We start from the raw sequence: 24305 nt of genomic DNA on the forward strand, positions 1-24305 counted from the left end.
TGTTTGCTGACATAGTGTAACCACCGCTCAACGGAATTCTGCAAAAATTGTGAGAAAGTCACTGTCATAAATCCTATAAATATGCATCTAAAAAAATAATGTAATTCTAATAGTTTTATATGGTCCAAAATTTGGACAATGATCCTTTTTGTACACAAAATCTCGTATGTCCCGCTCTAATGAAACAGAAATGTCCGAATTGTTGCATTTTGAAATTTTACACGTTTTAATCAGCTTCTGGAAATTTCAGTGATTTTTCCCCTCATTTATTCTTTTTAGATATCATAAAAAATCAAAGGAATCAAAGTAAAATAATGCCACAAGGTTAAATGTACAAGATAGGGGAATTGATTGTAGATTTTGAATGTATTTTTTTCAGTCATAGTACTCTTGTTGTTATTTTCTGGTATAACCTTTGAGCATCCATTCTTTATCTGCGAAGCCTCTCATCAGCGGCGTCTTGCTACGTGCTTTTCAGTTTGCACCATGTTTAATGAGTTAATTAAAATGTTAGAGAGCCCATTAGTCCAAGACAAAACAACACAGAAAAAAACTGCGACGAGCCGCAATCTCGGTCAAACAGGACATTTTTGTTTCGAGGCCGCGAATGGAGTAAAGTGCGCTCGACTCTTACGGCAAAGTCCTCCCCTGTGATTTGGCGCAGTGGGGAGACCGAGGGACGGACTGGCAATAAATATCCCCGTGGGGAGGAGCGCTACTTCTTATCATCGTATTCTTTTTCTAGGTCTGTGCGGCGGGAGACAAAGGGAGGGAAAAAAAAGACAATATATCCACATTGGAAAGTGGGTCACAAAAATAGTATTGTTTCCTGGTGAACTACATTACACAATCAGCTGGAAAGAAGGACGGAAATCTATTGAAAAAATACAAGTGTGAGGTTTTTGGGTTGTGTTGATGGAATAAATATGGAATAATGAAAAATTAATTACGTATTTGCCAAGGCCTTGCCAAGGGCTCTCATTTGAGATATGACTCAAATAGTCTGTTTTTCTTCTTGTACTCACTTGGCTCAAAATGGACTGACCCAACATTTTGGGTTGAATGGATACCTTTACAGAAGTTGGGTATGTCCCCTTTTGTTCTATTTGTTGTGTTCTGGTCAGTTGGAATTTGTGTTTTGAGCTTTTGCTGTGTTTTTTATCAGTTGTGTTTTTGTGTTGTGGGGTTTTGTTCATGTTTTCGTTCCCCCTCGTGTCTGTCCTCGTCAGTGTGACTGCGTCCACCAGTCTGCGTTAACCTGCTTCTCTTGTGCTGGCCAATCAGCTCCCCGTTCCAATCGTTTCTTGCCCAGGTGCTCCTTGATGTCTCGTTAGTTTTGAGTGTATTTAGTTCCCCGTTTCCTTTGAGTTCTTGTCGGGTCATTGTAAAAGTATCGTTGTCTATGTTGCTGACGTCGTCCTTGTGCCCGTTTTTTCTTGAGTTTAAAGTTCTTTTCAAGTTTATTTCTGAATTTTTATGCAGTTTTCGAATTTTGTGTTTTTCATTTTCTTATTAAATGGTCATTCTGAGCACACTCCACCTGTCTGCCTCCCTGCATTTGCATGGCCATGCGCCTAACTTATTTTTCCACTTGCTATTTAAGCTAGTCCCTCCTTCAGTATTGCTTGCCGTGCGGCATCGGCAAGCTTCTCTCGCGAAGGGAAAACCGTGAAGAAAAAGAAAACGCTCTGTCACGAACGCCATATGTTAATGCCCCCCCCGGCTGCGGCGTCGGGCCGGGCGCGGGCCACAAAGTCCCATCCGCGTGCGCTTTATTGCTAACGGCGTGCAACATAAATCATGTAGCAAGAAAACGGAGGCAATAACTCACCTCTGGCTTTGCTTTTTGTCCCTTCCACTGATAGCGTGAGGGGGGGGGGGCAAAGCGAGAAAAACAGCAGGTTAGATAGCAAGCGTGAAGAGGGAAAAGACACGGTTAGAATTATCAGCCGGGAGAAAACATTTGTATTTAGTACAGCACACGGTAAAAGCATTAGTCGCGTACGAGTTTGTTAACGCTACCGTATGTTGAAATCCAGGCAGCATATCATGCACGCCCAAAAAAATCTGAATTTCTCTAAACTTTTCCAGCCACTACTGGAGTATACAAAATCCAGCAAAGTTCAAAATTGGATTTTTAATACGTAGCATATCATCATCAGCATCATCACCATATCATGCACTCTCATGCATAGACAAGCTTATATCAGAGAAAATACCGTCCGCAGTATAAGGCGCACCGACAAGTCTTCAATTTTCTCAAAAGCTGCTTTCATTTTTAGGGGATGCAAAAAAAAAAAAAAAAAACTGGATTACCATGTAATTTCTTCAGTTTTTATCTCTGCACTTCAGTTATATATGTATTTTTTACTTGTGCTCTTTAAGCAATTTATACGGGGACAAGAGGCAAAAATTGTGACTTTTTGCAAAAGAAAGCAGGATTTTATCAATATAGATCCAGAAACTGTTTTTAAATTGACAAAACAATATATATTAAGATTTTGGTTGCAATTTGATGAGGAAAAAAAAAGTTGAATATGTAATTGAATCATAATTCTATTCTTTTAAACTCTTGATTCGCCTTGGCGTTGATCTAAACCATAGGTGTCAAACTCCGGTCCTTGAGGGCCGGTATCCTGCATGTTTTCCGTTTTTCTCACTCACTATAACACATAATAAGAAGTTGCCCCATGTTCCAATTCATTCACTCTTAATTTGAAAAGAAAACCACACTTTTACTGTCACGGCCATTAAAAGCATTCTATTTGATTTGCTGGTAACTGGAGAAAGCCTCTTGTTATTTTTTTGTTCCTCCATTTGAGAGGTGTAAATTTAGGTGGTGCTTGCCCTAAAAAAACGATAAAAGATTTTCAAACAAATAAAGGAGCCCCGAATATTAAATAATTTGACTGTATCTCATTAGAACCCCTGGGCGTCAATGCGGTGAAATATTGCCATCAAAGACATTCCATTTGCAAGTATTTAGGCATGAGCACATGGCGTCGTCTTCAACCTCTACCTGTTTTCACAATCTACCATTTTTAGTCTGCTGGTGTTTCGAGATCAATGGCCCAAATGGGTCGAAATTGACTCCAGGGGGATAATTATCAATCACACGTTTTCCTCTGAGTATATAGCAAAAGAAAGGAAAACAACAAGAAGGATTTCTTCATAATAACTTCTCAGGCACGCGAAGACAAGTCCGAGCGCGCCGGGGACATCGTCGCTCGCGTGGACGTCTCGCAAAGGACAAGCCTTTTGGCTTCTTATCAGCCCCGCGCCGGCCAAAATAGCGGCAAGTTTTTTTGACGCGATCAATGCTGAAACGACGAGTTCCTCTCTGCTGATATGTGAGAAGTACGGCCATCGATCTTAACAACGGTGACGCGTTTGCAGAGGAGGCGCTTTGTGTGTGCCCGGCTTGTTTTTTCCACGCATGCGGCACTTTTCCTGTGTTCTCGCTCTGACGTATGATCCAAAAAATACTCATTTGTAATCATTAAAACAACCGCAAAAACAGTTTGTGAGAAGGAAGAGAAAATTTGCTCGTGTTGAGAATGTCTCGATCGCAGTATAGCACAGTACCACAGTAAAAATTTTTAAGATGTGGATGTGAATGTTCCAGATCAATTTACTTTTATTTTTATTATTTATTCACCTTTAAACACTTCAGTTGGTACAAAAGTGTTTCTAGTTTGAGTAAAGTTTGACCTTTGACGCACTTGAAGCTTTTTTCATTCAGATTGAGAATAAGATGTAACCCGAAAGTCGATATCATTTCAAATCATTAAAACAACGGCGAGGGGAAACTATTTGTGAAAAGAAAGACAAAAAGAAAACCAAAACCTGTACGGTACACGTTGATGCAATCGCAGCTATGGAAGCATTCATTTGGAGTTTATACCGCAATTTATCCATGCACTATTTTGCCGGCGTTATGTTGAAAATAAAGCATCTTTTTGCGTAAATATCCGTTACGACCTGCGGCTTCTATACCGGTGCGCCTTATAATCTGGAAAATTTGGTAATAAAGGTTGCGTTCAGTGCGACGGGCCTTCGTAGATGTAGCACTGTTTTACCGCCTCTGAAGAACATCCTCGGAGAACTTCTATTAACCGGGTTGGGGATTAACCGAGATGGCTCGCGAGACAAAGGAGCGGCGCCCGCGTGCCGAAACAAAGCGCGTCAACGGCGGCCAGATAAGAACGCAATGAGGAGAAAGAACTAACGGAAGCAAGGGGGCGGACGAGCAATCTTTGCGTCCGCGAACGCAGCACGCGGCCGCTATCTGGCCATCGCCTCTAACGGCGTGCGGCGACAAAGTCTCCCGGGCTGACTGGTGCGTAACTAACCCGCGGAACGGGAGCGTTTCATCACATTCCGCTCACGCGCTGGCACCCCCGGGCCGAACGGCGAGGCGCCGTTGGAAAACAGCTCGGCCCAAACGGCAGGTAAACAGATTTGGTTTGCGAGAACATATGCAGCAATTTAAAAAAAAAAAAAAAAGCTTGTTTTTCTCACAGAGCTAAAAAGAAATATATATATATATATATATATATATATATATATATATGTTTTTGTTTTGATAGCATTGTTGCGGTGGTGTAGACACTAAAATAAAGTGCATTTATTTAAAAGCAGAGGATATCAAAACAACTAGCGCATTTAATGCCATTGACTAGTACAGACGTCAAAGATCCCCTACAGATATAGAAGTGAAAAATATGGAAAATATGAATATTTTTCATCATGTTTGTGACGTCGATAGCTGTGAGTGGAGCCCAGTAAAATGCCGTCTATAATCATCAGTGGCATTGAATGATGATTTTCTATGACAATCCTGTCTTCTATTGCTGTCATTGGTGCCCTGTAAAAATTGATCTTTGACGTCTATAATCGTCAACGGCATTGAAGGAGTTTATATAGTCTGGATTTTTTAAATCTATAGCCGTCAATGGAGCCCAGTAAAAATAGATCTTTGACATCTACAATCTGCAATAAATTAGCTCGTTTTATTCTTTTTTTTTTTTTTTTTACTTTTATTCTCGTCAGGGGGAGCCCAGTAAAATTGAATCTTTGATGTCTATATCAGAGTTAATATTTTCGATATAATTTTCGACATATATAGTTATATGACAAAATCTGTAGACATAAATGGCACAGAAAGAGCTAACATTTTCAACAACATCTTTGACGTCTATTGCTGTCAGCGGAGTCCAGTAAAAATCGTTTTTTGACGTCGATAAGCGTCCGTGGCACTCAATGAGTTAAATGTCAACGGGTGGAGGAAAAGTCCCAATCTTAATCATAACCATTGTCCAGAATTTTGATCATTTACATACGATATAGTCACGAGAGAAGCTAACATACATGTTTTATGAGCATGAAAGACTTGTCGAGTCTTCGAAAGGAAAAAACTGTGAAAACCTTTATTGGCATCGTCAATCTTCCTCCTTTCGCTTTGTGGGGAAAATATTTTCATTTCAACGTTGCAGCACTGTCATTGTTTCTATTCAAATATTATGCCAATATAATTTGTATTCCGGTTAAAGCGAACAAGATAACATTTCCAAATGATCATTTTTGTGTGAGTGACAGTGCAAAGAATGCTCGCAGACGACGCTTTGCTTCAGAAACACACACACACACACACACCATTCACTCCTCTAATAGAAAATACTTCACTTTTTACGATTCATCATTATGCAGTGCACATCACATAATCCGTATCTGTACACTTTGCATTTTTCTGACTGCGTACTTAATCTTCTTATACAACCCGCTCATAAAATGTTAAATAAATGAGTGTGAATATTGAAAATCCAAGCGTACGCGCATAACTTTAATTCTGCGAGATGTTTGACGACTGCCCCTGGAGTCTATTTTGATTAGTTTAATTGCGGTTTTATGACGTGAGAAGCCAACAGCGTTAGCGTGCTAAACCGTGTAGGCAACCTAATGTTAGCTTACTAGCATAAGACACTGTATTAAAAAACATTTGCTTGTGATTTGGATTTGCGTGCCTAATTTTTCTCACACACAGGAACGTTACTTTTAGTAAGTACTGATGACTGCAAAAGTTTAGCAAACTAATGCTATAGTAACTTGCTAGCCTGCTAGCATGATCGTAACAACACTACATGATCACTGCTACTTCTTTTTATCTGTTTTAATGACTATAATGAGATGTAATGTTTTATATATTTAAGTGTAAAAATGTATACATTTGTTTTCAAAACAGCGGAAGGGTGAAAAGTTTAGCGTAGCCTTAATAATTTGTGTGCTGTGCTAACATGCCACAAGCTAGCTAGATCAGTAGCTGCCGACTCACACAATATTCATACGTGAAGTGTCTCAATTTAATTTTTTTTATTATCGTTTAGTTACCTATGATTTTTATTTGGCGGAAATATTAGCTTAAAAGCTATCGAAAGAAAGTAAGAGCATCCTGGCTCACTTCTGTGCTGCTGCCTTGTTTAAAAAAAAACAAAAACACACACACAACAACGTGTAAAACTTTTCAGAGGGAACTAGAAGGGGAGATTGCAGAAGCAGCAACAAACTGATTCAATTCCTCCTACGCCATGTTCCAATTGAAGCACTTTATGGCAGTGCAAGCTTGTAAATGTTGAAACAACAACAACAGGAAGAAAAAGGTGGCAAATCAGGGTTATATGGAAAAACCTGATTGCAATACACTGCCATGTCACGGCGTGCGCCAGCAAGTGATGAATGAGTCTACTTTCACATCCTATCCAGACGCCATTTTGTTGTTAAAATAGGTGCAATATTATTGCAACGTGATGGAGGTCGTCAATGCAAGTATTCCGACCAAACCTGGTAAAAGTTTTAAATTTGAATGAAAAGGTTGGTGGGTAATGTGGGAGCAACACTGAGAATGACTTTAAAGAAGACTGTTTTTAATGGAAAGAAAGGATGCGGACCAAATACCAAGTTTGATACTCCTGTGAGTAACCCACCAAAAAAAAACCCCGACAAGAAATCAAAGGAAACAGGGAACTAAATACACTCAAAACTAACGAGACAACAAGGAGCACCTGGGCAAGAAACAATTGGAACAGGGAGCTGATTGGCCAACACGAGAAGCAGTTTCACGAGGACAGGTGGACGCAGTCACACTGTATGTGTACGGCTGATTAGAGATGGATTATGCTCAAGCTAAAGCACTTGGATAATGAAAGCCCTAGCCCATGTTGCCCATATCTGAAAAACCACATGACGCCTCACGTTAAACACACTTGAGAAAAAGTAGCACGCACTCGGCCATTGATCACAAGCGTGGCGGCCGCTGACCAGATTGATGCTTTGTTGAAGCTCACGCTAACGATAGCGACGACGTGAAATATCTATTACCGCTTTTTCTTTAGGTTTTTTTATTTTTTTTTATACCAACACTGGCTTGACTCCGACGGCCTTGAACTTTACCGCGACACTTAAATCGATTTTTTTTTTGTCCCATCCCACAGCTTCGGGGCTGCATTTTTTTTGAAGATGAACCACGCAGGTTTGGAACAAAAATTGCCTTTTTGACAAGAGCCGTAAAAAGACTCAATAAATCGCGCGTGAAGGATTTTTTTTTTTTTTTTACCGCGCTCGCCAGACAAACAACACCAGGCCGCTGCGCCGACCTCAATTTTATGCAATATGATAAACATGTTTTCATAGGCAGCCTGTCCTTTAAAAAAGGACATAGGTCTTGTTATGAGTCCCCTAAAATATAATCAGCTCTTATTGAGTTGAAGTGTCTGAACGATTACATAAAAGATGTTCCGATAGCGGGCCAAAAACGAGCAGGGCTCTCACTCAACAACAACAAATAAAAACTATGAAACATGAGTACATGCTACTGAGCTTATCTTTAAATTTGTAGTTACACTTGCACGATTAAGGCCAAAATGATAATCACGATTATTTACGTTGACATTGAAATCACCATTATTAATCGCGATTATTCATCATGCCTGGTAAAACATGTCTATTTATTGTCCTTTTAAAAAAAACGACAACAAAGAGCAATATATAAGTAAGACTTCAAGACTTGATATTTACAAATAATGATTATAAACTAAAATAAATAAATGAGTAAATAATAATTAATAGCAAAAACTTGGCACACAGGGCAACACAACTAACTTACTTGCTGAGCGCAATGAACAAAAATGAAGCCTACTTAGAATCAAGTACATTATTTACTTTTTAGCAAATTTGAATCAATTAGCAGTCAAAATGTCATTTTCAAACTGAATTTATTCCAATTTGGGGTCTCAATTGAAAGCTAGCACGCTCTATATTAGGAGTCAGGTGAGAAACTGGATGCCATTTCACACTGGTAAATAATATATTAGGGTCAGAAAAGCAGAGGCTTGTCATGCAAACATGTGGAAGACATTGCCCCCTGGCGGTAGGATGACAAAGTGCTTGACTTGACGTGTACAATAACTGGCTTTTGAAATGGTAATATCGCAGAGGATCAGCTTACTTAATCGTGGCGGCTAATATCATGATCGTGATTGATCGCTGAAAAATTTCTCATTTGACATGGTCGGCGATGCCATTTTAAAAATAAATGCGGAAAAACATTGCAATTTACCTTTAACAGAAAGCCGTGATGTTTTTTTTTTTTTAACTCATTCACTGCCAATGACCGCTACAGACGTCAAAGATCCATTTTTACTCTACTGGCAGTGAATGAGTTCATATCTACATAATATGAAACATGTGCGCTTGCTTGCTTTATGGATTTTTACCTTGTTTTCTGTACCGTATTACGTTTTAAGTAATAAACAAAAAAAGTTGCCCTTATGTCTTTCTATATTTCTGTACGTGGCCCTCGATCGAAGAGTATTGGACGCCCCTGCAGCAAATTAATGTGAATAAATATTCATTTAGGCGGAACTGTGCCTATCAGTCCATTCGTTAGCAGAAAGAAGTATTTCCACATGATTTGGGAACTGCTTTTCTTGGCTCCAAATCACATTTGACAGGAAAATCGCTCAATTATCCAGACATTTGGATGTGAAATCTCCCACGTCCTTATTCATCATCTCAAAGGTGTTGGAACGGTGCGCCGTGAGGATTCATATTTTCATACGGCACACCGGGACAAAGGATAGCAAACCCCAATTTTTCCGTGTGAATATGTCCAGAACTGGAGGAAATAGAAAAGCACTCACACCTCAATTTGACATAACACTGTAAGTTCATCGATTTCCTGAAACGACAATTCGCGCGGTTGCGCGCGGCACTTGATTTCTACCTGCTGGGCTAGTACCGTATGTTCATAACGGGGCTCCGAGTGAGCAATATTCCTGATTTACTTGTCGGACGACGACCTAAGGCAGGAATTGTTTTCACAGCTCCACATTTGTATTAAGAATGAGAACGAGAGTACCAAAAATGTTCAGAAGATAAATTGCTAGATAAAAAGGTCTCAAGATTGCACCTAATAATGTGGTGTCTCCGTATGGTACGAAAAATACGCTTCTCCTTGTTTACTTGGCGGATGACGACCTAAAACAGTAATGGTGTTCACAGCTCCACATTTCTATTCAGAATGAGGAAGAGAGTAAAAAAAACATGTTAAAGAGATAAAAGAAAAAGATAAAAAGATCTTGAGATTGCACCTGATAATGTGGCGTTCCCCATTGGTACAAAAAATACAGTTAAAAATTGTTGTCATGTTATATGTTAAGACCAATGGTGGTCCATACACTTTGCACTTAGGCCTTCAGTGAAGGCCTAATTAGTCCGCCTCGAATAAATACCCCTCATAATCCAATTTTTCTGCTAAGGGTTCCGGGGTCTGGTCTTGGCTACACCGTTAATGCAGATGTGAGGCCTTCTAGCTGGCCTCACTGTCGCCAACTCGTGACCTGATTGTCTGTCGCAACTATCTATGAACTATACGCGCCTGTTGTCTTACAGAGCACGGACGCCTGCACTGTTGATTGTGAAGGCCTCAGGCAGATTTCATACAGAATGGCGACACAAGTTAGCTGAATTCTGAATGGATAAAAAAAAAAAAAAAAAACTCTAACCTAAAACTACAACACAGAATGAGCGTAATGGATGCAAAATGACACGAACAGAATTTGGAGAATAATTATATATAATTAGATATTCAGGAAAAGTACATTAAAATGATTTATTTATTTCAAGTGAAATGACCTTTTATTATAATTATGATCATAATGTCGAGTTATGTTGGGCCAGCACAGAAGGCCTTGCTGGCCCTGAGGGTCCACCGCTGGTTTAGATTAGTGGTCTATTTTCGTTATTGTTTCGGCCTCCAGATCAGTGGTCGGATCTTGACAGTTTTGACCGTCTTCCATAAACCGCTGATAACGAGAAAGCGCGTTGATCTATCGGGACCATTTGAACCTAGCCTCCTTCCGCCTCGGTGGGCAAACATCTCCCACTTAACACAAAACACCGACACAAAAGTAGCTAACATCTCCCAAAAAAACAACAACAAAAACAACAAAACTGAGAGGAAAGATCCCCCAAGACCTTTTGCAGAATGTTGGCTCAGCAGACGAAAAGACGCGAGCTGCCTCCGCAAACACCATGTCAGCTTTTCTTTACGCTAACACAGGTGCAGCCTACGGATCGCTGGTGGTTAGCGTTGCCATGGATACGCGCCCGGGAGAAGACGAGACTCCGCCGCTCCTTTGTGAGTTTTAGACAAGCGGGAGGCGAGTCTTGGAATTGGTGAGGACCAACGCAACGGCATGGCCGCCCTGAGGCGAGCGGGACGGGAGGCCAAGTGAAAGCGGCGGCGACGCGGCAACCCGACAAAAGCCGGAGGCCTTCAAAGGAAGCCAAAAAGCCGCCGCCACAAAGTCGCCAACGCTCACACCTGTTCCTTCGCTAAAGTCGGAAACAAATCTCGCACCGCATGTAGACGTGCGATTTCTGGCACCGTTTTTGCACCTCGGCTAAATCGGAGCCTTTAAGGAAGAAACGTCTTTATTGGAGGTGTGCGTCTTGATGGATGAAAAGCAATAAAAGCGGCCGGACGGACGCCGGGGGAGCAGCAAAGAGAGACGGACTAGCGAGGGGGAAGCTCCCGGAAGGAGCGGGTTCAAACCGGGCGATACTTTGCCAATCGATCCACGCGGACGCTTTGGATTATTCATGATGCCGCCGCTCTGTAAATCCGAGGCGGCGGCAGCGTTTTGGACGTATTCCTTTTGAAAAATTCATGGAGGACACTTTTTCATCCTGCTGGAATCGCAGCCTGCTAACTCGGGATGACGCACAAAACCGTGGAGGGATGGTTTTCTTTCTGGCAAAAAAAAAAAAATGGCGGGGAGGGGTCGTGTGACGATAGCGACGATGGGTACTAATCATCCGAATCGTCGGATGTTATTAGCGATTGTTTGGCGAAATGGCACGGTGCCCGAGGGGTTAGCATTGCTCGTCACAACGGCCGCACCCCAAACAGCAGGACGATCCCTCCGGATTATCTTTTTTTTTAAATGATTATCAATTTAAAAAATGACGTTTAACACACCCACACCATTGAACAATCACTTAGAATGATCTTGAAAAAAATCATTATTAATACACCTCACCCTAAATGCCAGTTTCCCCAAATTATATTTTTTAGTAAAGAAAAAAGACCCTTAACGCTCCCGACACCACAGGGCGATCTTTTTTTTTTTTTAAATGACTCATTCATAACCACATTTACCACACCCGCACGAGATATGACGGCGAAACTAAATGGGTATTATATTGATATAAAGTACTTTCGCATTCACCAATCTCATTACTTTCAAATGTAAATGCAACATTCTCCAACGCAATCATTCCACAGTATCCATTCCTGACGAGTCGGAGTCTTTACAGCGATCCTCTTATTCGCGATGACCGTTTTTGTGACTATACACCCGGACAGAATGACACTTTTACCCATAAGTCCGCTCAAATTATGATGAGTATTTGCAAGCAGTGTGAAATGGAGGCTGGCTATTTGCGGCAGGGAACAGATGACTCAAAAGTAGCCGCGAGGTCCTGGAGGGCCCCGCGGGCGCTTCCGCGAGACGTTTGCTCATCTGTGACTCGGGCGCCGCCACGTAACGGATGGGACGCGCGGAAACAGATGGGGGTCGATCTGGCGCGGCCCTCATTATTGAGCCTCCGAGCGCTCCTTCGCCGCGCCGCCACCTGTCCTGCAGGTCTAATGTTATGCCGGCACCTGGGCCGGCCGTCGCCGGTCATCATCAAAGCTCGCCCGACGACGCCCGGCAGATGACGCCGCCGCTTCATTGGCCGGGAGACGCCGCTTGTAAATAATGGGACGCTCTCGCGGCGCCCTGCGAGGGAAAACCGGGATCGCTGTGTGGAATTGGACTGGCCAATTTTGTGGAACTTCCTGTTTGTTTTGGGTCATTTCCTGTTGATTTTTGGGTGCTTTTAGGTCATTTCCTGATCAATTTGTGAAACTCCATGTTTGTTCTGGGCCATTTCCTCTTGATTTTAGGAAACTTCTACGTCATTTACTCTTCAATTTGTGAAACTTCCTGTTTATTTTGGGCCATTTCCTGTTGATTTTGAGGCACTTCTAAGTCATTTACTGCTCAACTTTGGGGAACTTTCTGTTGTTTTATGTCTCATTTCCTGTTGATTTTAGGACACTTTTAGGTTATTTGCGGTTCAAGTTTGGGGAACTTCCTGTATGAGTCATTTCCTGTTGAATTTGAAGCACTTTTGGGTTATTTACTGTTAAATTTTGGGTCAGTTTCTGTTGACTTTAGGGCTATTCTTGATCATTACTGTTTAATTTTGGGGAACTTCCTGTTTAGGTTCATTTCCTGTTGATTTTGGGGCACATGGATGTCATTTACTGTTCCATTTAAATTAAAACCTCACTGTATAAGGCGCACTGTCAGTTTTGGAGAAAATTCAAGGCTTGTATAATACCGATACTTGGTATTGGTACACGCCCATCCCTAAGTTTCCCTGGGGGAAAGTGTTTGGAAATTCCAGTTTCCTCAGCAGTTTTCTGCAGTGTTTATCCATCTTTTATCAGGTCCAATTAAAAGCGAATCCCCGTGGACGAACGCGCCGCCTCGCTCGTGACGGATGCGGCCCGAGACGCGGACTCTACGACGGGGGTGTCGGCGAAGCCGCGTCCCCGTCGGAGCGCTCCATCAGCCAGCCAATGTTCTATCCCCCGTAGGGCGGACGGCTGTGGAAGGAGATTAACCTTGCCGGCGTCCAAATACGCGCAAGCTTTTATTTCATTTGAGTACTGTTAATGCTTTTTCCATTAACAGGCGTGAGTCATGGTTTGTTTTGTGTGTTTGCAGTGTAATCGCCATAGAAGAAGGGTTGGCTCTTCTTTTTTATTTTATTATTTTAGGTACTGTATGCACTTCAAGCAACATTTTTTTCAGATTCAGAATAAGCTGTATAATGATTTGTTAACATTTGCTGAAAGATTATTGAAATATATGTTCAACAGAATATGGTTTTAGGTAGACTTCTACAATTTTTATCGACAATAATCGTATTTATAGTTGGCGCAGCGAGTGTGGGGGGGGGGGGGGGGGGGGGGGGGGGTGCCCCTATGTCGCCCATTCTATTTTATGTCTGTTGGATGGCTTGAAACTGTTAAATGAATTTTGTTGCTCTTACTTGTGACAAATGTAGACAGTAAAATTCACTTTCCAAGTTTTTTAACAGATTTGTAAATCTCGCGCGAGGGTCCACGCCCCCTCGGCCGTGTCAACAAGTCTTCCCGTAAAGTCAACTTTTGATGGCGGCTGTTATTGGATGGAGGTGTAAAATGTTGTTTGGGCCGCAATCTGCAGCGCAATATCCGGCCGCCCCGTAAAAAGCGGCTCGGCAATTCCTGGGCGATGGCACGATCATCCGGCGGCAGATGCGACGCTAACGGGGAGCGAGACACCGCAGTAAATTCCAGTCTTAAAAGTCTTGGGGGGCGCCATCTTCTGCGTTATGAGCTTCCCCGGCTTAATTAACGCTTTTGGAGAGGCCTCGTCAACTTTAGCGTGATTTGTGATTGACTCGGGGAAAATCTTGTCATGCTAGCTCGTTGCGGCGAACACAAGGTGGACGAGAGATTCAAATGTCGTGTCTTTAAACCAGGGGGGTCAAAGGTACGGCCCGGGGTCCGGTTATGGCCCGCGAGAAGATTTTGTAAAGTTTCAAAAGTATGAAAAGTATCAAAATGAGCAGCATTTTTTTCAAGAATGGATTTCTTTTCGTTTCGATGCTTTTCATTTGATGTGAAATGCCTTTGATGTAAAGATCAACGGATTGGGTTTGCGCGGTAATTTGAGCATTTTTGGGTCATTTTCTTCCACATCATTCTGGCAGTATTTTAGCCAGGAAATGGCACACTCTTGCTAGTGTGATAAATGAGTGGTTGTGCCATGTTTAAATTTGTTCTCACCGTCTGGGTGAAATTTCAGCTCCCTAGTGTCATTTTCATCATTCATCATCATTTCTTCATTATTGCGGCCGTATTGTATGGATTCCAAAACTGGGCGTGGCTTCCAAATGTTGAAAGCTTGTAAGTGGAAAAATGGTTTCACCCCTGTGCAGTTTTTTGACCATTTTTGGGTCATTTTGTTCCACATCATCCTGGCAGGATTCTAGCCAGGAAATGATACACTATTGCTAGTGTGATAACTGGTTGTGCTCAGTTGAAGTTTATTGTCACCGTCTGGGTGAAATTTCAGCTCCCTAGTACCGTCTATAAATCACACTTTACAACCCCCCCCGTCTGTATTTGAGAAGGACCGGGTTAATTCAAGCATGCAAAAAAAAACAACAAAAAAACAGACTAATCATGGCAAGTGTTTCATGAGGCTTCGTTTTCCCAGCGAGCTAACGATCCGCACCACTATTGCGGCCTATGGGACTCGAGCATTCAGCTTGCACGTATTTCCAGCGCTCGTCGACAACAAGTGGCTAATGTCCAATTAGCTGGGACGGAAATAGCGGCGCAAATAAATCATGTTTCGTCACAAAGCAAACGACAGTTCCCACGGCGGGCCCGGACCACGTACTTGATTATTCCTTTTTCAGGAGGGAATGAAAGTGCGCTCCACGCATTTCTCCATGCTACACAATCGCCGCGCCATTAATTCTGACACGGGCGGCTCGGCCTGACACGGCCGCGACTGCGCCGGCATCCGGGCCGGGGATTGGCGGGAAGAAAGGGAGCTAATGAAGGGCTCCGTGCCGGGGAGACACCGTAACACTGCTCCTGCATGCCACTACACGCGCGGAATAATAATAAGCAGTTTTCTCCTTACAAGTCAGCAGGGCAAAACCATTTTTGGGCTTATTTTTCCTTTCGGGTTTTTGATAGAAATTCATGTTGTTTTGCTAGGGCTGCAACTGACGGTTATTTTTGAAAATCTATTCATCGATCAAATGTTTTCGTTAATCGTAATTTTAAAAATTGTTCTAATTTCAGATTCCAAATTGACAATGGAATTTTTTTTTTTTTTTCATGATTTGGTTGCAGGTTTGTTAACAACGAGTCACAAAATCAGCAAGTATTGGTAATTGTTTTTCAAAACGCTTGAAAATTTTATTTTGATTCAAAAAGATGATAGTGTGCCCAATAAACCTAAGAATATTCTAAGCATTCGGACAATTTTAAAGCAATTAATCAATTCAAATCGTAATCAAGGATTTCTTTTTTTAAATCGAAGCATCAGTTCATCTTGGTCAGACGAAAGAGTTTGTTTCCATTTTGACGCAACTGGAGAATTTATTCGCCGAGAAATTCATGTGATGTCAGGGAGACACCAAAACACTGCTCCTAGCAAACTTCCCTGTTGACGCGTTGCTCACGCTCGCTCGGGCAGGCCAATAATGTTCTTTCCAAAAAAAAAAAAAAAATCCACCGACAACATGTTGTTGCCTTTTGCTACAAGCTGTTGCGCTCATTCAATTTCAGCGCGACTGGAGACGGAGGCGGTTTGAAATCTGTGAAAGGAATGGGTGACTCACGATGGGAGGAAGGGTTCCAATTTGGGAGAAAGGAGGCTGCGGCGTGGCCGCCGCTTCCGCCAGACTGTATCATCGCCGGCTCGGCAACCACGTTCGCTTCGTGCCCAGCCGGCTCTCCGTGACTCACCGCTCGGCTTCGCCTCGAATTCTTCTGCTCAAGCGAGCGTTTGCTCTCTCGTCCCTGGGACATACGACTAATAGCGCCGTTTGTTCCGGCTCGGGTTACGAGAAAGCGGGGACCCTTTTTAGAAAGCAAATTTTCCAATACATATATGTAACTTTTCAGAAGTCTGACTTTCAGAATCCTCTCTTTATTCACAAAAAGTCATCTTAAAATTCTGACTTTATTCTCAGTTTTTTCCCTGTACTGAATATTCTGGGAATTCTCACGTCACAACTTTGATAATAAAGTCCAATTTCTCACTTTGAAGTGAGAAATTTCCACCTTAGAATCTGAATTCTGACTATACTCAGAATTTCCATTGAGAATTTACACTTTCAAGTCAGAATTCTGACTTCTCATAATTGTAACTTTCAGAATTCTCCTTTTAAGTCCGAATTCTGACTGTTGTCAGAATTCACAGGTTAAAGTGAGAATTTTCTGACCAGGATTCTGACTTTCAGAATTCTCACTTTAAAATCAGAACTGTGACTATTCTCAGACTTCTTATCTCCAGTTTGACTTCTCACACTACTAAAAAAAAATCTCACTTGGATGAGAATTTCTTTTCAGAATTCTCACAAGTCAGAATTCTGGGACCACAATCGATAGCCCCACTTTAATGTTATATTCCTGCATATCAGAACTATACGGTAGGAAACATTTCCGGCAATAATCTACAAGCGTGCATCAGGTATTTGGGGGCAAACGGATGATACGAGCAGCGGCAGCTGTTGGCCTGAAAATCGAAAGAGCGCCTCGCCCCCCTGGGGGCCGTCCGAAAAGAGCCAGCGAGCGACAGCTGCGGCCGACCCGCAAGACCGCCGCTCTTTCTCTTTGACCCCGGACCGGGCTTGCCAAGCGCCTCTGCTATCTGATTTTGCAAGGGAGGCGAAGGTAGAGCGTATTCCTCTGCTATTTTCCGCGGACCCCGTGGCGAGAAAGCGCCGGGACAAACCCGACGGGGTTCGTCCCCGCCGGGATATCTTTGTGACATTTGGCCTTCAAACCAGTACGGCAAGTCTCGGGAGGAGCGAGTGGAAGGCGCCAACCTCCGCTAACCCATTTCAAACTCGAGTGTACTTTTAAAAAAAAAAGGCAAAAAACAGGCAAGGCTAAAAGCGGAAATAAGCTAATAGCTAACCACTACCGTACCTCAGGTATAGAATATAAAAGCCCAACTTTACAAAGAAATCAATTTATGAAAAAATTATTACACCAAGTGGCACTGGTAGACAACAGACATTTTTTTTTTTTCTGTGAATGAAGTAAAGGCTGCTTCAAAAGCAAAATGGCCGACTTTTTGATCAATTTCTGGCACGGTTTCCTAAGACTTATTTTGTGCGTGCTGTTATGACAGCCGCTACTGAATTTCATATTGAACGGTCAAATTAATCTCAGGGGCTGATTTTTTGTTGTTGTCCTTTCCAAAGGCTGAAAATGAGGAAGGAACTTTGAAGCCATGCTCCTTTGGCACTCCATGGCCAAGTCAAAACAAACTTGGCGATTTAGCATAGCCCATCTGTCTGGGATGGCGCCTTCCAATCGGGCTTCATTTGAGCAAATTCCCTAGTAGTAGTTTGTCAAAACTACAAGCGCTGAAAAGATATCACCCAAAATGTCTGCTTTCAACCAAAATGGCAGACTTCCTTTTCAATTTCACGCATGGCTTCTTGGGACTTTTTCCTCCACATCCAGCCAATTTCATGTGGATCACTTAAATAGATGTCTTTTTTTTTTTTAAATTCTATTTATTTTGGGGAACTTTCCAGATGGCATTTTGGAGGCGCGTTGTGCAAGTATGTCCCCACCTGGCACGTATCCGTCCCAAAAATGACGATTAATTCACAGGAAGATCACAAGCAATTCCATGAGAACCTAAAGGCCACTTGGTGTTCATCTTCCTATAGCGTAAGCTACCAACTCAAGTTAAAAATTGATTTTCACCTCGATAACTATACACGGGAGTGAGAGTACCTCTTTGAAATAAAGGCAAAATAAGAGTACAGTGGACCCCCGTGTTACAGCGTCCCTGCTTACGTTTGTTTCATGTTGCGATGTAGAATACATCGATGTAGAGTTTTTTCGTCCCCCCCTTTACGGTATTTTCCCGGCTTTGCGACAAAAACTGTCATGACCCTAGAGGGTTGGTTGTATTTGTGTTGTTTTGTCTTCATCTGCAGGCATTTTTAGGTAATTGCACTTATTTTCACATAACGGAGATCCCGGTCTGCTATTGGTCGGCCTCACTCCTTTCAAAATGGAGGAACGGTAAAGCTTTGTTTGATTGTGAGTGGTTACAAAACCGTATTTGTAGTGCGTTTGACTGCTTAATTCAAACTTTTTGGGGTTAGCCATGGGTCCCAAGATTTCTAGTGGTGTTAAAGAGGGAAGTGAGAAGATGATTTATATGCAAACGAAGATGGAATATGGGCACAACAAGCGGCACTCAAAGGTAAATAAATGCTTTCTATATTTTATATTTATAATGTTTCCTGATTGTATACATGCATATTATATATTTTAAACGCATTAGCTTTTTAACATAGGTTTGGATTGCCCGCCATAGGGTGAATTCGCTATACGAGCCAAACCGTGGAACGGATTCATCTCGTAACACGGGGGCCCGCTGTATTTGGCCTCGGTCTGTGTGCCAGTGTGCGGCATACTCAATATATGTGCTCATTATTAAAGCGGCACACCCAAAGACATGTGATGACTACGGAACGGCGCCGTACGCGCATGTTATCGCCGGCCTTGGGCAAAGCGCGCTCTCATCATAAGCGCAGTCTGTACGGTATCGTAACATTCGCCTCTCAGGGGCGGGCTACGGTGCCGCCGGGGACTCCGCCGGGGACTCCGCCGGGGACTCCGCCAGGACGCGCTATCGGCCAAGTAATGCGACGCCGCCCCGAAGGCCCCAGGCCCGGCTCGTCTTTCGGCGAGATGATGTTCGGTTTAATTACGACCACGACGGAAAGGAAGTCGGTCTCGGTCTCCCTTCGAAATCCCTTTGAGTGATTCCAACGCAGCATCTAAGGACGCCGCGAGGAAACCAGGTGAGCCTTGAATAATCGACGCTCTAATTTCTCTTCGCGAACCCGTCGTCTCATCGTCGTCGTCGTTTCGCAAGAGGAGGACGTCGGAGCTTTGTAGTGGCGAACACCCGGGAAAGGTTTCCCTCCAGTGGGAATTCGAGGAGGAAGTCGTTCTAAGAAGGAGCCGGAACAAATAATGAGACGAGCCCCCACATTGCAGTGGGCTGACAGTGGCCTCCAGCTACGCTGTAAACCCGCCCCCAGGCCTGAGGTAAGCCTCCGGGCGGCGTGACCATTACTCGCCACCTCTTGGAGGTTCGGATCCCGGGAGGTCCGAGAACTCAAAGATGCTTGCGCGTCAGGTGAAGGATATTCCTTACGGCGATACAATTAAAAACCGGTCAGCTGGAAGTGAGCAAACCGGGCTTCGCATAATCACTGGATTAACACTTGTCCGGACTATCAATTCCATAAAGAGATTTGGATTTCCTAATATAGCCACAAACAGTCTCAAAACAACGACGGTTATCTTTGATGGTTTTATCGTAAGAAAGCTACACATGAGAAAAATAGTGTTGCCAACAAGAACTGATTACTTATTTGTGTGAACAATATGATATGATATGATATGATATGATATGATATGATATGATATGATATGATATGATATGATGACATTTTCAGAGAGCGAGAGAAAAAAAAAAAACTTTCCTTGTTGCAAGAAACTTCAACAATGCCCCTGGGTCACTTTGACCCGGGATGTATTTAGTAATTACCAGTGATTTAAGGTTGTATCTTAAAATCAGCGATGATGTCTCCGGGTCATATTGACCCAGAGATGTACCCATTTTCCACAAGTGTCAAAAAATCTATTTATTGTTTGCAGTCCCACTCACAAAGTAACGCAAAACTTTATTTATACCCATGCTGTTCCTCTGGAAAAGTAATAAAATCTTGGGTCAATTTGACCCGGTGTCATGTGTAATTATTCCAGAGTTTCAGAAACTTTTTGTTTTGCTTTGTGTGTAATCCTGCCAACTAAGAAATCTTGTGACTCCTTATTTTCCCCTCATAGAAACAGCAATAATGTTCTTGGGGTCATTTTGACCCGGGTTTTGCTTACTTATCAAGATTAAAGTAGAAGTACAAATGCTGCATACGAATGCCTTTTTTCACAGACATGCTGTTCACTCATAAGCCGAGCAGAAGTCTCATACTGAAAAACCGCATTCAACGTTAACTTTCAAAGGGGTCATTTTGACCCGCTACACAAAAGGCTGAAGTACCTAAAACGCAAGTGTAAGAAACAGCCAAAAGAAGATCCAAAGAAACGGAAACATCTTCCCCGAGCAGCTGCAGCGCGTCAGCCGAGCAACTCCGGCACGGCGGCCGACATGTTGCCGGCGACTCTTTCTTGGCTCGGGACCCGGCCGGCGCTTCCGGCCCCAACGTCCCCGGCATACTGATTTGCCGTATCGGGTCTCATTTGCATAATCCCGCCAGTGTAATGAAGGGTGCTAATGCATCCCTACAACAATGTTTCACGCCCCCTCCTTCTCGGCGTGCCAACGCAAGCGATGCGTTACGGCAACATCTGGCGGCCCGTACCTCCGTCATGAATTTGGGGCGACCTAGCAAGCCAAAACTGAAGAAGCTGTCAATTTTTGGACAACCTTACTGTGCTCGCAGATGCTCTGTGCGTCCAATCAATTTCGCTCCTCCCCAAAAGCGAGACGCGCATTTATTTATTTATTTTGAACGTAAACGGGAATTATTTGGGTTGTAACTAAAGCTGCGAAAGAGGATTCGGGTCTGCTAGGACTCTATCTTCTCCGAAATCTCACTTTACGTAAAATAATTTTTCGGACTTTGCGATAAGTTCACATTTGGACTTTTAAGTGAGAATTCCGTCTTCTCCGAAATCTCACTTTACGTAAAATCATTTTTCGGACTTTGCGATAAGTTCAAATTTGGACTTAAGTGAGAATTTCTTCTTCTCCGTATTCTCACCTTCCGTAAAATAATTTTTCCCACTTTGCGACAAGTCCAAATTCTGACTTTAAAGTAGAGCCGTACGATTATGTCCAAAATAATAATCGCGATGATTTTGTTTGATATTGAAATCACCATTATTAATCACAATTATTCATCATATTTGGTCAGACATGTCTATTTATTGCCCTTTTTTTTTTAAACAAGCAGTATAGAAACAAAACCTCAAGGCTTAATACTTACTAATAATCATAATAAACTAAAATAAATAATAATTAAGTCAAATTGACTTGGGACATGGCAAAAATTTGGCACACAGGGCAACAAAATTAAATGAGTTGCGCGCAAACCAATGAATAAAGCCCATAGTTGAAAAACACGTCCTAACGGTCCTCACTAAGTGGTGAAAACCCTCAAAACGGTTCTCACAAGTCCTCACAGCCACACAACAGTTTTCAACTTAAAATAAGCAGAGTGTTTTTTAGCACCGGTTCTGCTGCACGCAAAGACTTTCAAACATTTCCCCCGAGATTTCCCAGCGTGCGAGCAAAGAAACCTGTAAGTGTGTTTTTTATTTATATATTTCTTTTAACTTTACGTCGCTATGCAAATTCGTTGGGCTTCAACACGTTTGAGCTGAATCAGGTTTCCAGGGAGGGTAAAAGAAAAAAATAAGATCACAAGGGTGTGGGGGAAAAAAAAAAAAAAAAAAAAATTCAATTCCAAATGCTTCAAAGGCGGAATGCAAATAAAAGTGTGTTTGCGCGTGTTGTGATTTATCACTCACACTCGAGTGTATCGACTCTCCTCGGGTATTAAGGGGACGAAAAAAGGGACTCCTCAACAAAGTGGCGAGAAAATGGAAATAGACGGATGTGTGACCTTCCGAGGCTTTTTTTTTTTAATTCGTTTTTGAGAGCTAATCGTTGCTAAATAATTATCCAGAACTTGTCCATACTAGCAAGAAAATAAAAGCATTAAAATGAAGAATGTCAAATCTAAATGATGCTGCTAGACGACATATTTGAAACTGCGCACACACAGAATGATACTGTAATATTATTTCGATAAATAGATATTTTTCGAATGTCAAAGAATACTCATTTCTAAAGAGATACTAAGGAAGGGTTTAACGTCGTTTTTCCGACGGAATTATTTTTCACCTTGACTTCATATTTCATCCTTAGTAAAGCCACAGAAAAATATTGAAAAGTAACAGTTATAATTGATGCTTTAAATGGCGCTTTTTCATTGAATCCGTCAAGGAAATGCATCGGTAAGTGCGCTCGTTCATGTATCGGAATTAAAAGCTTTCGGTATTTCATGTGGAATATAATGCGGAATTAAAATGATCCAAAAGATACATTAAAATATTTATATAGCGTAAGATACATGCAGATTTGTTAGCCATCATGTTACATTTACATTCTGACTATATATATATATATATATATATATATATATATATATATATTTATAGCACTCGCTGCATGCAGATTTGTTAGCCAATCGCAACTATGTGACATTCATGTTCTGAATAAGAGTTTTAAAAATATGTAAATAAATAATTTGCATTGTTTCGTAACTATAGATTCGTTGTATTTTTGTGAAATGATTTTCCCTGAAAAGTGACCATTAGCGTTGTCGGGGGGCAAGCGTTGACAGAAAACTACAAATGTCTCAATGACTAATTCGAGTGCAAGGTTACGACGCGCCCTCCGGATTCACAATCGAGGTCACTTTGCGCCTCGGGACCAGCGGAATAATACTTATTCTACCTTTCGTGATCTTAAAATAGGAACCCGCAATGAGCAAATTCCAAACGTCCTTGACGGTAAAAGGGAGCAGCGAAAGGCGTCTGCCGGCCTTGAAAATTTCAAGCGAGCGTCGCTTCACTGTTCCGGAGATTAGCCCCAATAATCCTCGCACCTGATCTAGGAAAATGACGGGAGGACAAACGTCTGCGGGCGGCGCCTTTTGTTTGCGCCTCGGTCCTTATGAAGTCTTTAAAAGGAGGGGAGCCGCTTGACGGCCGCGTAAAAGCCTCGTTAAGGCGGTTATTAGCGTTTAGCGGTGCTCGGAGGGAAGCAAAGTCCCGTGAAAAAATTGACTCCCGAGCAATGGGCCTCTTCTCGGAGATTGACACCGACGCTTAATCGGCCTTGTTATTTGACTGTTGTGTCGTACAAGCGAGACGTTCGTCCGATCGGAAAAACGCAAGTTTGATAGAAAACTTTAGTGGACCTAAAACAATTCCCTGAGGAAGTCCGCTCCAAATTGTGTCTGATTATTTCCAGTAATCATTTGTAATAATAAAACAATGTATTAAAATAATAATATAAGATAATAAAATATGTTATGTAATAAAATGATACATAGTAAAAAATAAAAATAATAAAATATATTATATAATAACATAATAATATAACATAGTAAAATATGTTAAATCATAAAATGACAATAAAAACATGAAAAATAATCAAATATATTATATAATAACATCACATAGTAAAATATGTTAAATAATAAAATGACAAATAATAAAAACATTAAAAATAATCAAATATATTGTATAACAACATAATAAGATATAGAAAAAATATTTTTTAAAATTATTTATTAATGGTAATATAATTTAAACCTACAAAACCAAAAAACAACAAAAAAAAACACTTTGCTAGTTATTTTTTGTGGACAAATATTCATTATTAAATAAGTTAATGATTTATTTTTGCGAACAGATCTTCAGTGTAATCCTAAAGGATGATGCTTTATGGTTGATATTTTTCTGTGTACAATTATTCATTTATAATTATTTGTTTTTGAGAATAGCTCTGACACTTCATATTGATGACAAAAAATGTATCAATAATGAAGTTGTTTCTTTTTGATGACATCCGTGATCCAAAAGAGGACATTTTAGGTAGTTTTTTTTTTTTGCGGGTCGATACGAATGACGTTCGAAGGGTTCTAAACGCCATCGACTACAATTGTCAGAATAGCGTAACTCCAGATCCGGTTAGTCCGCCTGTACAGTAGCAGAAGATGAATTATGGGCTGGCCCACTTCTAGGACGTGTTGTGATGTTTGAACAG

General features: G+C 41.7%; 1 protein-coding gene across 2 annotated transcripts in view; it reads right to left on the bottom strand.

Annotated features, from left to right (window-relative positions):
• Nucleotides 1-24305, bottom strand: part of LOC148415418 (cell adhesion molecule 2-like) — an 84522-nt gene that overhangs the window by 26299 nt on the left and 33918 nt on the right. Inside the window, exon 2 of one of the 2 annotated variants that reach the window (XM_088428207.1) lies at nt 1832-1858. The exons of the other annotated variant lie outside the window; for it this stretch is intronic. Coding sequence (XP_088284333.1) covers nt 1832-1858 — 27 coding nt within the window. The remainder of the gene's footprint in view (nt 1-1831; nt 1859-24305) is intronic. 2 annotated transcript variants of the gene reach the window in all.

Source organism: Hippichthys cyanospilos, chromosome 11, assembly GCF_059441005.1.
Source record: "Hippichthys cyanospilos isolate Australia breed blue-spotted pipefish chromosome 11, RoL_Hcya_1.0, whole genome shotgun sequence".
NCBI lineage: Eukaryota > Metazoa > Chordata > Actinopteri > Syngnathiformes > Syngnathidae > Hippichthys > Hippichthys cyanospilos.